This window comes from Struthio camelus, chromosome 16 (genome assembly GCF_040807025.1).
Source record: "Struthio camelus isolate bStrCam1 chromosome 16, bStrCam1.hap1, whole genome shotgun sequence".
Classification (NCBI taxonomy): Eukaryota; Metazoa; Chordata; class Aves; order Struthioniformes; family Struthionidae; genus Struthio; species Struthio camelus.
Window position 1 is genome coordinate 9,559,284 of NC_090957.1, and position 13,419 is coordinate 9,572,702.

A 13,419-nucleotide genomic window follows, 5' to 3' on the forward strand; every position below is an offset into this window, starting at 1 on the left:
GGACAGTGAGGTGGCTTGAGAACTGGCTGAATGGCCGAGCTCAGAGGGTTGTGATCAGTGGCACAGAGTCTAGTTGGAGGCCTGTAGCTAGCGGTGTCCCCCAGGGGTCAGTCCTGGGTCCAGTGTTGTTCAACTTAATTATCAATGACCTGGATGATGGGACAGAGTGCACCCTCAGCAAGTTTGCTGATGGTCCAAAACTGGGAGGAGTAGCTGACCCACCGGAGGGCTGTGCTGCCATTCAGAGGGACCTGGACAGGCTGCAGACTTGGGTGGAGAAGAACCACATGAAATTCAACAAAGGTAAGTGTGGGGGTCCTGTGAGTAGGGAGGAACAACCCCCTGCACCAGTACAGGCTGGGGGTTGAGCTGCTGGAAAGCAGCTCGGCAGAGAAGGGCCTGGGAGTCCTGGTGGACAACAAGTTAAGCATGAGCCAGCAAAGCGCTCTTGTGGCCAAGAAGGCCAACGGTCTCCTGGGGTGCTGGAGTTGAGTCTAGTGAAGGTCTATTAAGAAGATGAAGGGACTGGAGCATCTCTAATAGGAGGAAAGCCTGAGAGAGCTGGGCCTATTCAGCCTGGAGAAGAGAAGGGGGATCTTATCAGTATCTGAAAGGAGGGTGTCAAGAGGATGGGGCCAGACTATTTTCTGTGGTGCCTGGTGACAGGACGAGAGGCAACGGGCACAAACTGAAACATAGGAAGTTCCATCTGGATATAAGGAAAAACTTCTTGACTGTGAGAGTGACAGAGCATTGGAACAGGTTGCCCAGAGAGGTTGTGGAGTCTCCATCCTTGGAGATATTCAAACGCTATCTGCACAGGGTCTTGGACCAGCTACTCTAGGTGACCTTGCTTGAGCAGGGGGGTTGGACTAGATGATCTCCGGAGGTCCCTTCTAACCTTAGCTGTTCTGTGATTCTGTGATCTGACTGAACCTTCTGCTGAACATCAGTACATGTGCGAGCCCTTCCTGCCACCTCCTCCAGCAGCAAAGGAGAGACCACAGAGTGCTCCTCTAGAGTAAAGAAGCAAGAATGTGTCAGTTCAAGCAATGCAGCCTCAGAGCAGAGACATTTCCCTAGTGCTTAGCTGCAATGAATCTTACTGGCTTAGTCTGGGCAGAGCCAGCAGGATGCACCTAGGAGGGTCAGAGCTAAGCATCCGGTTGTCTCAGCAACGCTGAGAAACCCCGCTGGTAAGAAATACCATAGTGGTGGTTGTGTTTGGAGGTAATTTGCACTGCTCATGGGGCAGGCTCAGTGGCACTGAGCTTCTCATGCTGCTGGGAAAGAGAAGAACCCTCCTGACTGGGCCTGACTTGAATCATCACAGCTGGTCTTCAAACTGTGCTATGAGGGCAGTTCCATAGAATAATTTTGGTTGGGAGGTCCCTCTGGAGTCTGTAGTTCAACCCCTGACTTGACTGATCAGGATCAGATCCACAGCCAGATCAGGATGCTCTGCCTTTAGGTGTAGCTCAAGGGAACAAGGCCCTTCTCCAACTGCACTTAAGGGCAAATTACTGAGCTCAAATGGTGCAGCTCCATGTTGCGGTGAGCAGGAGAGGATTTGGCTGCCCTTATGGTGGTTCCCTCGAGCTGTGCACTACATGGTTCAGCCCCTCCTAACTGCCAGGCAAACCTTTTCTGTCAGGAAATGGCTTCTTGACAAAATAGGTGCCTTTTTACAAAGCAAATCATGTTTTTCATAAGAAAGCCACTGGAAAATAGCACCCCTCTTCCCAGCCATCAGGAAGAAAGTGTGGCAGATACAAAAACTCATTTTCAATTAAGACTTTCATGGAGAGAATTATTTCCTTAGTAGTGCAGCAGAGACAGTAGCACTGACACTTAACAAGACCACTCTTGATCTCTGGGAAAAGCTTCATACATCTAGTGCATTTTTTTAAGAGAGATGCTTGGACTAAGAGTAGCCATAAGAACAACTAGAAGCCCCAGAATAAGGAAGCACACATCCTGGCCAGCAGCTCTGTGCTCCCACTTTAAACTAGTGATTAGGATGAGACTAAAACCAGGAGCGACTTCGCCATCCCTCAGAAGCCCCGGATGAAAATCCCTCTATTGCTGGGTCTGGTTGTGCTCACGGATGCCAGGAAAAGGAGAGGGATCCCCAGCAGTCCCAGGCTCAGAGCTCTTCCAACTTTGTGGGTGAAGTCCAGTATTCAGACAACTCTCAGCCATACCACAGATCTCTAGGGACTGCAGCACACAGGGCAGTCATAAAAATTTGAAAGGGAGGGGAGAGCAATTGCCCATTAACAGGATCCAACCATGACTGAAAAATGTTGTGCAGAAACTGGGGAATGAACACAGAAGAGGGGTCCCTGCAGTCCATATTGTGCTTGCAAACCCCATTCATCCAAGAGAGAACAGCATCAATGGGCAACCACAACATAGGCAGGAGGGAAGGCTGTGCTGGAGGGTCAGACTGGGATGGTACAAAAGCGATTTGAACCACGTTCCCAGCACACTGTGCAAAAGCTCTACATACGGAGGGAGAGTAGCTGATCTCTTCAGACATGCTCTGAGCAAGTCCTCCAGAGTGGGAGCTGAGGGCTGTATTTGGCTTGTCTGCTATAGCACACACCCAGGAAGAGGTGATCTTCCAGCTCTGGACAACACGCAGCTTTGTACTTGGACTCCATAGGAAGTGGCTTATTGTGATACATGATCAAATTCCACCCTCTGCACCCCTCTATCCTACCCAAAGCCACATGCCACTTTCCTCACTCTCTGAGACCATGGTGGTGATCCCCTAGTTCAGGTCAAGCTCTCCTCAGCTGGTCTCTCCCAGGGCGAGCTCTGACTTACCTGCATCCATCAGGATTGACAGTGTTATCTATAGATCTGACTTTCTTCACTCTCTAATGCCTGCATCCTGCCCATGGCACCAGCCACATGAGGATCATCTGTCTCTATCATTACCCTACTCCAGGTCACTGGTGAATCCAGACTTTGTTGTGAAAGTCCTTCTGCATCCTGCCCATGGCACCAGCCACATGAGGATCATCTGTCTCTATCATTACCCTACTCCAGGTCACTGGTGAATCCAGACTTTGTTGTGAAAGTCCTTCTGGCTCTATCTTCTGGGCACCATTAGCTGCAGACCCACAGCTTCTCCCACTGCACACAGCACTAGAGTAACAGTAGTAAGCGGCTCTGAATATCACACTTGTCTTGCCTACTGACTGATGGGATCACTGGTCTATCTCGATGCTAGAGAAGCACCTGTCTAGGAAAGCAACTGGCTACATGCACTGTATATTTCTAGACTTTTTCAGTTCAGTTTTTAGAGCTCATAATTAAGAGCTATACAGAGGTATCAAAGATTAACTCATGCACTGCTTGTGCTCTGTAAAGAGCCTAAGTCTTGTTCTTCTGGAATAAGTGTTGTGAGCTCAGGAACTTGTCAGAGCTCAGGTACCCCAGTCCACCTTGGGAATTATGGCTAACCACACTGATGTTTTACCCCCAGTATAGGATTGAGAAGACACTGAGGAGACTTATTAGGGAACTTATTTATAAAAATGTAGACAATTCTATCTACTGGCTTTGTCCCCATTCCCACCTTCTTCAGCACTTTAATTTGTAGAGGATATCTGTGAACCAGGAGCTCCTAACCTGATAGATCCTGGAAACGGAAAGAAGAGTCCTGTGCCTGGTCTACCATGTCTGGTAATGAACATGCTCAGAGCTGCCATTGATGATGTATCTATCAGAAACGAGGAACATCTTGGAGCCATCAAGCTAAAGAGAGTGTACATTCAATAAATGCTTATTCAAGGCCTGAGAATGGAAATGCAGCCACCTACATTAGGTAGGGGGAGCAAACCCAAGTATGACAGCTATTCTCTGACTATATGTGAGTGCAAAAACAGGAGCAACTCCCAGGTCAGTAGAGGACATCTACTCCATAGCTGACCATCGGCTGCATTTGCATTTGTATCCAAAGCAAAACCCAAGGTAAGTAGGACCAAGAACATACAATTTGGCAGCGGGGGAAACCAAAAATATCTATCCAGAGCTTTAGAAGTCACCAGGGGTGTCATCAATAGTTTGGTCATAGCACAAGAATTCAAAGCAAAGAATGTAGAACATCTAGACCGTATTTGCATTTTACCTTATTTTGGGGAGGGAGAGGGTGGTTGTAGCCTATTGTTTTTAGCTACCAAAACCTGAAAGTCTTAAACATTTCTCAAGAAGACTTTTCTCAGCTTTGCTGTAAAGCTGGCCTGGTATCAGAGAACAAACTGAATTAGTGTGACTGTGCTAAATGACAGGAGTTTATGTCTATCACAGTAAAATCTGCCCATATCAAGACAGGAAGGCAGCCCAGCATGTTTTTGGGGAAGACAACAACAATGTGCACCTGCTAGTAGCCCAGGCACAGCTGAATGGAGGCAGGAAGGGAGCAGCAGGTGCAAGCAAGCCATCCTGCACCCACAAATTGTAGATAGACAGCCTCTGGCTCTGGGCAGACCCTAACATGTCACAGCCTTGGTTATTCTTCCTAAGGGTTTTGTTCTTCAGTCCATCCTCCTTCATAATATTTCACAGATGTTCAGACTGCCTCTCTGTGGCCATGACAGAATTTTTTGTTTATGTTAACCATGCTCTTTCCCATCTGCATCTCCTACCTACCCACCTGTTTCTCAGTAGCAGTACAGTGCTTCTGTCCCCTGTCTCAATATATATAACCTCTCTATACAAAACCTTCCCAGTCACTGAACGTACTGGATCATCTTTTCATGAAAATTTCTTTTTCTGTCCTACATCAGGAAAAAGCAAGTAGAAGGGAAATTTTCTGTAAGTGCTCTTGCAAAGAAAAGATTAATAAGTGCAACAATAGACAGTTTCTTTCAAAAGACCTTAAACAACTTGCTTAGGAAACTACAGCTGGTAAATTCAGTTAAAACTGCAACCAGCTTCCTCCAAGGCAGGGTAAGCGGAAGATAAATTACGGTGATTACAACGCATGGAAGGCATTTCTAGAGGTGTTTCAGACTAGTTATCAAAAATGTAGCTCTTATATAGCATGGGTCTCACACCCCACAATTAGGGGAAGAAAACCCCTGATGTAGAGGAGAGGGGTCTCACATGCATGCAGAGACTCGAGAGACATCCAGTCAGACTCAATACTGGCTTACTGATGACTTTCATCACTTAAGCCTGCTTCAGAAGTTTTGGAAAATACTTTCAGCATCTGAAGCTACAGCAACTTTATCACTCTGAAACTTTTTAAGCTGTCTTTATCCTGACTTATTGTCCATTATAGGAGACAGTGGTGCACTGTCATATCAAGATCCTTCTGAAACATTTACCTCTAACGAGCAGCAGCTTCCCAGGCAAGTCCCCCCATCAGCGAAATCCTTCTGCAAAATCTCCAGAAATCCCCACAGCCACTTTTGACCCCTAGGTTGGATTCCCAGAGGATTGATACACAGAACTGCCACCTTATGCAATGGATCCAACATTTTCACATTACTGGCCTTCAGAGAGCCCCACCTAACACTGCAATCTCCATTTCAAGTGTCCATATTTCTACAGATGGGAATATGAGGCATCATGATGCAGTGAGTCATTAAGAGCAAGGTACAGAGCCAAGACCTGTGGCCCAACCTCAGAGCTTTTCAGGTTTCCTTATTTTTCATTCTTTTACCCAAAGTATACTAAAGAAATTTATTTTAAAAAATGAACTGTGCCAGCTAGAGTGGAGAGCAAAGCTGCATACAACCTTGTGCTTTTTTGAGAGCAATTTCCAGGAGGAGAGAGTTGAAGTATAATAATCCTAGACAGGTACAGCTTTTCCAAAGAATATCCCATAAGACACTGCTTGGACAAGGGGTCAATAGCTGAGATTTTTTTTTTTTTTTCTACCTCAACCCTCTGTCCTTCAGCCAATCACAGAATGGCCGAGGTTGGAAGGAACCTCTGGAGATCAGAGTCCACCCCCCCTGCTCAAGCAAGGTCATCACAGGATTCCGTCCAGGCGGGTTTTGTATATCTTGAGAAGGGGACTCCACAACCTCTCTGGGCAACCTCTTCCAGTGCTCTGTCACCCTCACAGTCAAGAATTGTTTTTCCTCATGTTCAGACAGAACTTCCTGTGTTTCAGTTTCTGCCCGTTGCCTCTTGTCCTGTCGCTGGGCACCACCAAAAATAGTCTGGTTCCATCCTCTTGACACCCTCCTTTCAGATATTTGTATATACTGGTGAGATCGCCTCTGAATCTTGTCTTCTCCAGGCTGAACAGGCCCAGCAATCTCCGCCTTTCCTCACAGGAGAGATGCTCCAGTCCCCTCATCATCTTTGTAGCCCTCTGCTGCACTCTCTCCGGTAGTGCCATGTCTCTCTTGTCCTGGGGAGCCCAGAATTGGCCTCACCAGGGCTGAGGGGAGGGGGAGGATCACCTCCCTCGACCTGCTTGGCAACACTCTTCCTAATGCACCCCAGGACCTTGGTCCTTGCCTTGCACCTTGGCCTTCTTGGCCACAAGGGCACATTGCTGGCTCAGCCAACCTGACCTTGTGAGGACCTTCATCTCCTGGTGGCACAACAGCACAGTGCACTGGCATCCTCTCGTTTGGCCTCTAATAGTTATTTTTCTTCCTCCCCCTTTCTTGGGATCAAAAATCTTGATCCAAAATGGAAAACGTTAAAGCATCCAAAACTCAAAAAAGAAAAAGAGCTGTGTTTGAGAAAACCCACCATTGCACTTCTCTTCATTCTTGCTCTTAGAACGAAATCAACTAGAATGAAACACTCTTCTGGATTTACCCAGCTCACCTGATACTGCCTTCACTGTTCTGCTACTGCAACACGAGGAAACATGAGTGCATCTGTGTCGTTTGGGTGCTCCTGATAGTTCTCCAGCCTGGCAACCCTCCCTGCCCATATGCAAACCCAGGAGCCAGGATCCCCTGCAGAATGCACTGGTGTCTGGGCAGCCACGTCAGTCCCATGCCCTTCACAACATATCCTCAGGAGGGAAACCAGATGTGCTCCAACAGGAACACCCACATGTGAGAACAGAACTGTGGGGAGAAATCTGGCTGTGCAGATGCCCCCCAGGGCTCGCTGGTGCCACACTGAAGGAGCCCGGTGCCCAGAATCAGGGACTAATGTTGCATGAAGCTTTCCAGACGGTGCAACACACAACCACGCACATACAGCTGAGGTCCAGACACCATATAACTGCATGAAGGCACACTGTAACACTGTGTAACTGCACCTTGGCGCTTCCTCTTCCAGCATTAGGTCTCTGAGACTGGAGAGGTAAAGGGTTTTCACTCCCAGAGAGGGCTACTATCAGGACAATTGCAGGCAATGTGAGGTCCTACGTGAGGTGCTGGGGAGCATCCTCAAGGCACTGGTGATTGGTACCTCCCCATATACAAAAAAGGAAGCAGCAGTGAATCTCACTTTTTTTAAGGAAAAATGTATTTTTGTGAAAATAGACTTTATTATAATAAAATTCAATATTAAATAAAAACATACTGTATCACCAACACTGTGGACACTGTGCTGGCATCATTCACATACCTCACATAACTGTCCTTCTCAAAACAAATACCCTATTGAAACATGCAAAGAAAGAAACACTGAAAAGGATAAAAACCATGTAGTACAAAACTCTCCGTGGCTTAGAAAGGGATGTGTCTTAACTCAAGAAACACATCATATCATATGAAAATAGCTGCAAACTCTCTGTCCCCAGCTCTGCTCTCCAAGTGCTCCAACTCAGGAGCAGCCCACTAAAACAGCCAAATAAAACCATGAAAGAGGCAGACAAAAATAAATAAATAAATAGATAAATAAATACATAAATAAATAAATAAATAAGGCAGAGTCCCCAGCCAGCATGTGGTCAAGGTGAACCAGCCAACAGCAGCTTACAGCAGCCCATGCTATATGTGGAAGTACGGGTATCACTCCTTCCTCCATGAGAACCCTCGCGCTGAACCGTGACTGAGGCAGTGTGGGATGCTCCTAGGCACAGCTGCATATTTACAGGTTTACAGTACAAATAACTCACTCATCAGCCCAGAGACAGCAAAGGGGATTCATGGGAACACAAGAGTGCAAATGTTCTTTGAAGAAAATGAAGGAGTTGAGACAACCTCCTTCGGACCAGTGATACCAGGGTGTGTAGTACAAGGGAGCTCTTCCTAAGGGGCTGGGGCTTCGCTGGGAAAAGCCGTTTAGCTAAAGTTACAGTCAGAATATCATTTTTAAATTAAAATATTTACAGGGAACTGGTGCATTGAGGGCTGCATGGAGCAGGACACACTACTGTGGAGGTAGCTGTATCCTAGAGCTGAGGCCTCATACACCACAGTGCCATGATACTGTGTCCAGAGCCCCTGCCTGTGCTGGGTGGGCTTTCAGCAGAGACCACAGCTTGCAGACCCACTGAAGGATTTTCTCTATTCAATGTATACTTTTTCCCTATGAAAATACTCTAATAAGCTTATTGCTGAGGGCTCCTCCTGAATTTCCAGTGCCTATGTGGGCTACACAGACAATTTACACATAGCAACAAATCCCTTGTTAATTCTTCTTACTGGACCCGAGTTTTTTGAAGAGCTTTTTTCCTTTGAAGAAGAAGCCTCTCTTCTTTTTACTCTGACCAGGTAAATCACTGCATTTGAGAACTGCCAGTGACGCCTGCTCTGGACACTGCTCGCCCATGAGAAGGCAGGAGGGTGGTACAGCAGGAGGAACTGATGAGAAGTCTCTCTGGACAACAGACCCATCTGGATTTAACTAAGCAGGAAAAGAGACAACAAAAGAAAAAAGCATTCTTTAGAGCCAAATAAGGACATTATGCCTACAAAAACCTCAGCCAGAAAGGCTCTGTCTTCTCCCCGCCAGTCTGTGCCTTGCCCTGCCAGGCTCAGCTACCCTATGCAGTTGCAGATTCAGTTAGAAAGCTTGCAAAGGATTTAAAATATTTCCTACCCCCCCATCCAGACCCTGCCTGAGCTCAGACATTCCAAAATTCCCTCCACATTTTGGGCCAAGAACAGTATAGCAGGAAAGCCCCCACTGAGGACTTGTTAAAAGACACTGCTTCGCAGCTTAAGAAACTATAATTTAAGCACCTTCTGAGAACCAGGAGGGGAAGATACCGACAGGATCATCACAAGGGCCCAGCAGACTGTACTCTGGAAACATCCATATATGCCTGCTGACTGCCAGGGAGAGACCAGTGGGGTTCTCAGGACATACTAGGACAGAAGGCAAGCCATTAGGAGGAAACTGAGGCAATAAGAGCAAGGGCTATGTAAGACCTTCACAAGTTCAAAGGAGGAAACTTACTCATAAGCCTAAGTGATCCAAGTATTGCAGAATACTACTTAGGATCCACAGCTCCAAATGGCCCACTGTATCCTGCTCCTTTTGGAGGGGGCTTTTGGAAGTCAGAAAATGCTCTGGTCCTTGCCTCAGCTTCCTCTTCACAACATGCTAGCCACAGGTCAGTTCCCAGCAGCAGCCTTCTGCTTCCTGGGAGCTGCTCTCACTGGACTTAGGTGCAAGGCCAGTGACCATTTCTGGTCTGAGAGTATGTGCTTTCCCAAGAAGTTGCAAAGTTTGCCAGCGGAGATGTTCTGGGCTGCTGAAGCCTAGAAGAACCCTTCTCCCACTGCGTTCTCTTCCACACAGCTTTTACAAGCCAGCCTCAACGTGCCTGACAGAGGAATAATCTTTTCAGCTCCCTGCTGTATATCTTAACTTGTCATCCTCCAAAACACAACATGACAGAGGCTGAAGCTGTGCCAAGGAAGAGCGCTCTGCCTTTGCAGGTGGAAACATTATAGCCCTCCCTGGCTCTGTGCTTGGGTGCCACTAAGGCAGGAAAAAACAAGCTCATGCGACTTAAGGGTCTTAAGCAGCCAACAGCTCTGTCAGGGAAGATGAGTCAGTGATATAGGCAACAGGATGCGCTGTCCAGGGAGGAAGCATTACTGAAGAGCAAAGATATTAACCCTGCCGAGGAACTGTGCCTAGAGTCACAGCAGTAGCTGCTTGTGTAGTTCACTGGCAAGAATGGACATGCTTTGGTCCTGGCTGCATGCACCCTCTGGGAATCAAGTAGATGCAGAGACATGACACTACTGCCATTGCTATAACACAGCCACACTATATTCTCGGTGTGTTCATTTATTTAAAATTTCCTGGAGTTAAAAGCAAATACAGCACTGCTCTATTACCCCATTACCGTTTTAGCACATCCCTTCCTTGTGTGAAGAAGAGCACAAAAAGTAGCTGTGATATCTCTTCACCTCCAAGGCCAAAGTTATGCCTACTGTATTCCAGTTACTTTATTCTTTTGTAGGAAGAAAGTATTTCTGGTACGTGATGAGCAGAAACCTCTTCTCTAGAGAGTCAGAGCTCAAAGCCACAATATGTGCAATAGGTATGAAATCAGTCTTGAGCAGATCAGAGTACAGGACTCTGAAAGAACTCTGGCTGTGTGTGGATGTCTGTCTCCTCTCAACTCCAGATAGTTAAGAGTCACCAAATGTCTTGTAGCAATCACTTTAAACTGTCCAAAGTGACAGTATCACCAGGCTGTTTCTTGCATGAACTAAGGCGTTGGATTACCCAGACACCTTTCTTCTTTACAGTGATCGGTATGGTGGCTGATTTTTCCTGACCATGTCCTCTGTTTCCACCTGGCAGTCCTGTCCCCATGCATTCAGAGGATTTCTATGTCTCTCCAGGTATGCAGTACTCCTATCTTTGTTGAAAAGTCCCATCTGCTAGGGACATGTTGACAGCACAACTTGGCCCTTGTGAGTGCAGCACTCTGTATGCAAGGTCCAATCCTCCAGATGAAGCTGCAGAAGCAGCAATCCTGACATCTCCTTGTCGCATGCATATGCGAGGCACAATACTTGGTGCTGATGGAGGAAGTGCTAGACAAGTCTGGGAATTCCAGAAGTAAATCTGTTAATGCGCCATTTTCAGCTAGTAATGCACGATTTATGGAGGCAGAGAGAAAAAGTAAACCAGATAAGGGCTAACTTGGTAGCTAACTGAGTAGCTGCTTTGCAAAAGGTAAGAAACCCTGGGTGCTGGTCCAGGTGCTATTTATGCATTATGCAACAAAAAGTCCTTGCATAAAATGCACAGAAGCATTAAGCTAACATCAGAAGGGCTTTCACCAACCAGCAGCGAGTGATCTCCCCAGTGAACTCCCTCTGCAGCAACTACGGGCATACGGTCTTTCGCTCAGCAGCCCCAAAGGACGCGTGCGAGGTGTGAAGCCCCCTGCACAGCCAGAGTGGCTGAGGCTCTGTGCCCACACACCACTGGAAACCATTGCTCTGGCAAAGGTAGGACAGTTTTAGGGCAGGTCTGAAGTGGCCCAGCAAAATTTCTACAACTTCTCCTTTAGAGAGGCATGAAAATTGCATGCAAAATGAGAAGCAGGTATCCAGGCCAACTCATAAATGTTACAATTATTTACTGTAATAAGGTTACCACAGTATTAACATCATTATCAAATGTTAAACAGTCAAAAGGAAATGACTAGCAGTTTTCTGTCTTTGCGGTTGCAAGTCCTTCAGATACCAAGCTGTGGTACGTGATGCCCAGGCAGATTTCCACATGCGCAGGCACTCTCACATATAAACATGTACAGATAATCTCAGAGGCCTCTATATGACAGAAAAGCAACAGAACCAGTTCACAGATTCATCTGGTAAGAGACAAATGATATTAAAATTAGAGTTTCTTCCCTAAGGGGAAAAAAAAAAAAAAAAACAGAGGAAAAAATGCTCTGGCAAGATCTTGATAAAAGCTATTAGGGTTTACAAACAGAGGAGTCATGTTAGCTTTTGAGGGGGTTTCAATGCTCTCAGGTATTATTGGTTAGCACAGTTTCAGAAAAACAGAATGCTTGAAGCTAAGAAAAACACAGATCTCCCACCCCTTCCCCCAAAAAGCACGGGTCTCACCCCCCACCCCTTAAAATGTTCTTTTAGGTGCTGGCAGACAGAACAATTATCCACACAGGGTCAGTTTTAGGGACTAAATGTTACTATTTTCTTCCATTGTTGGTGGGCAGGGGTTGTTCGGGACTATACTTCAGAAGGAGTAAAATCAAGACGAGAAAAATATAGGCTGAATATGGGGTGTGGGCAGCCTGAGCAGGATCCTGCAAAGGCTTAAGGAAGCTTTGGCTGCTCATGTGCTTGGATAGTGGTAGAAGGGACAGGCTGAATTATAATGCAGGTCTTTTCTAAACCTAAATATCCAGAATCCCTATACTCCCATCACAGTCCCCAAAACCACCAGATAATTGTTCCAAACAGTTGCACTTCATGTGCTGAACAGATCATGGCTTCTCTTTAATACAGACCCAATTTGGTAGGTGAAGGTCTGCCACCAGATGATTTGAGGCTGGACTTGATAGCAGAGCCCCAAACCAGCCAATTATGCTACAAGCGAGAAAAGGAGTGAATTGCAGGTGCAGGATCCTTTAATATGCTAGGCTAGGCGGGAGTTTGAAGAGATCTTCTCAAACAAACTTACATGGTTGCTCTCTCTCTCTATGTATCATTCATATCTATCACTGGACTCTTCTCTTCCTCATTCTCTGAAGAAAATAACCGCCATGGGTGCATAATATAGGCAGAAATAAATATATGAAATCAATTAGAATCGAAAACTTTCTAAAGGTGCTTTACAATCAGTCTTTGAGAGAAACTGTATATTACCAACGCAAAAATATTCATTCCATAGCCACAGCATTAAAACAACTGCTTTAAGTTCGTGAACATGACTGTCTTAGTGCCCTAGCTTGTGATCATAACTTCTTGGATAGTCCTCTTTGGGCTGCATTATTCATTGTTCAGCCTAATCCCAAAGTGTTGCCAGTTCAAAAGTTAAATCTCTTCACCTTTTTCAGTTTCCAGCATGAATGGAATGACCCACCCTTCCCCTGTTCAATTTGGAAAGCAAACTGTCCTTATTCACAGGTCTTTGACATAGTAGCAGTGGGAAGGAAAACAGTGGGTGGAAAACAGACTGGGTGGAAATTTTAAATCCAAGAAGTTATAAGCGATTTAAAAATCACTAATGATCATGCTGGAGAAGCTTCTGTTAAGACTGGAGCTAGTCTTAATATAGCCCAAAGCTGTCATGATATCATAGTGCATATGCATGCTCCCCTATTTGTTAGGTCTCAGGCTGGGGTAGGTAAATTTGTTGGAAGGCTACTTATCATGCTGTCTTTCAAAAGATTCAAGTAATATTTCTCTAGAGGCTGCCATGCATCTTTTGTTTTTGCTAATGTTTTGCATACCCCACCTGGTTGATGAGTGCCTCCCTCCCCTTCCCATACAGCAGTAGCGAAGGTGAGAACATGAATAATTTGGGAAGAGTAAA

At 46.1% G+C, this 13,419-nt stretch overlaps 1 protein-coding gene across 9 annotated transcripts in view; it reads right to left on the reverse strand.

Annotated features, from left to right (window-relative positions):
* Window positions 1-7,461: 7,461 nt before the first annotated feature.
* TSPOAP1 (TSPO associated protein 1) overlaps window positions 7,462-13,419 on the reverse strand; it is an 84,686-nt gene continuing 78,728 nt past the window's right edge. For 6 of the 9 annotated variants that reach the window (XM_068909373.1, XM_068909374.1, XM_068909376.1 and 3 more), the window contains one exon: window positions 7,462-8,787. In XM_068909373.1, the coding sequence (XP_068765474.1) occupies window positions 8,572-8,787 (216 nt within the window). In that variant the 3' untranslated portion in view covers window positions 7,462-8,571. Of the gene's footprint in view, window positions 8,788-11,477; window positions 11,729-12,564; window positions 12,629-13,419 lie in introns of those variants that run through there. The other 3 variants (XM_068909375.1, XM_068909377.1, XM_068909378.1) reach the window with 1 other exon arrangement.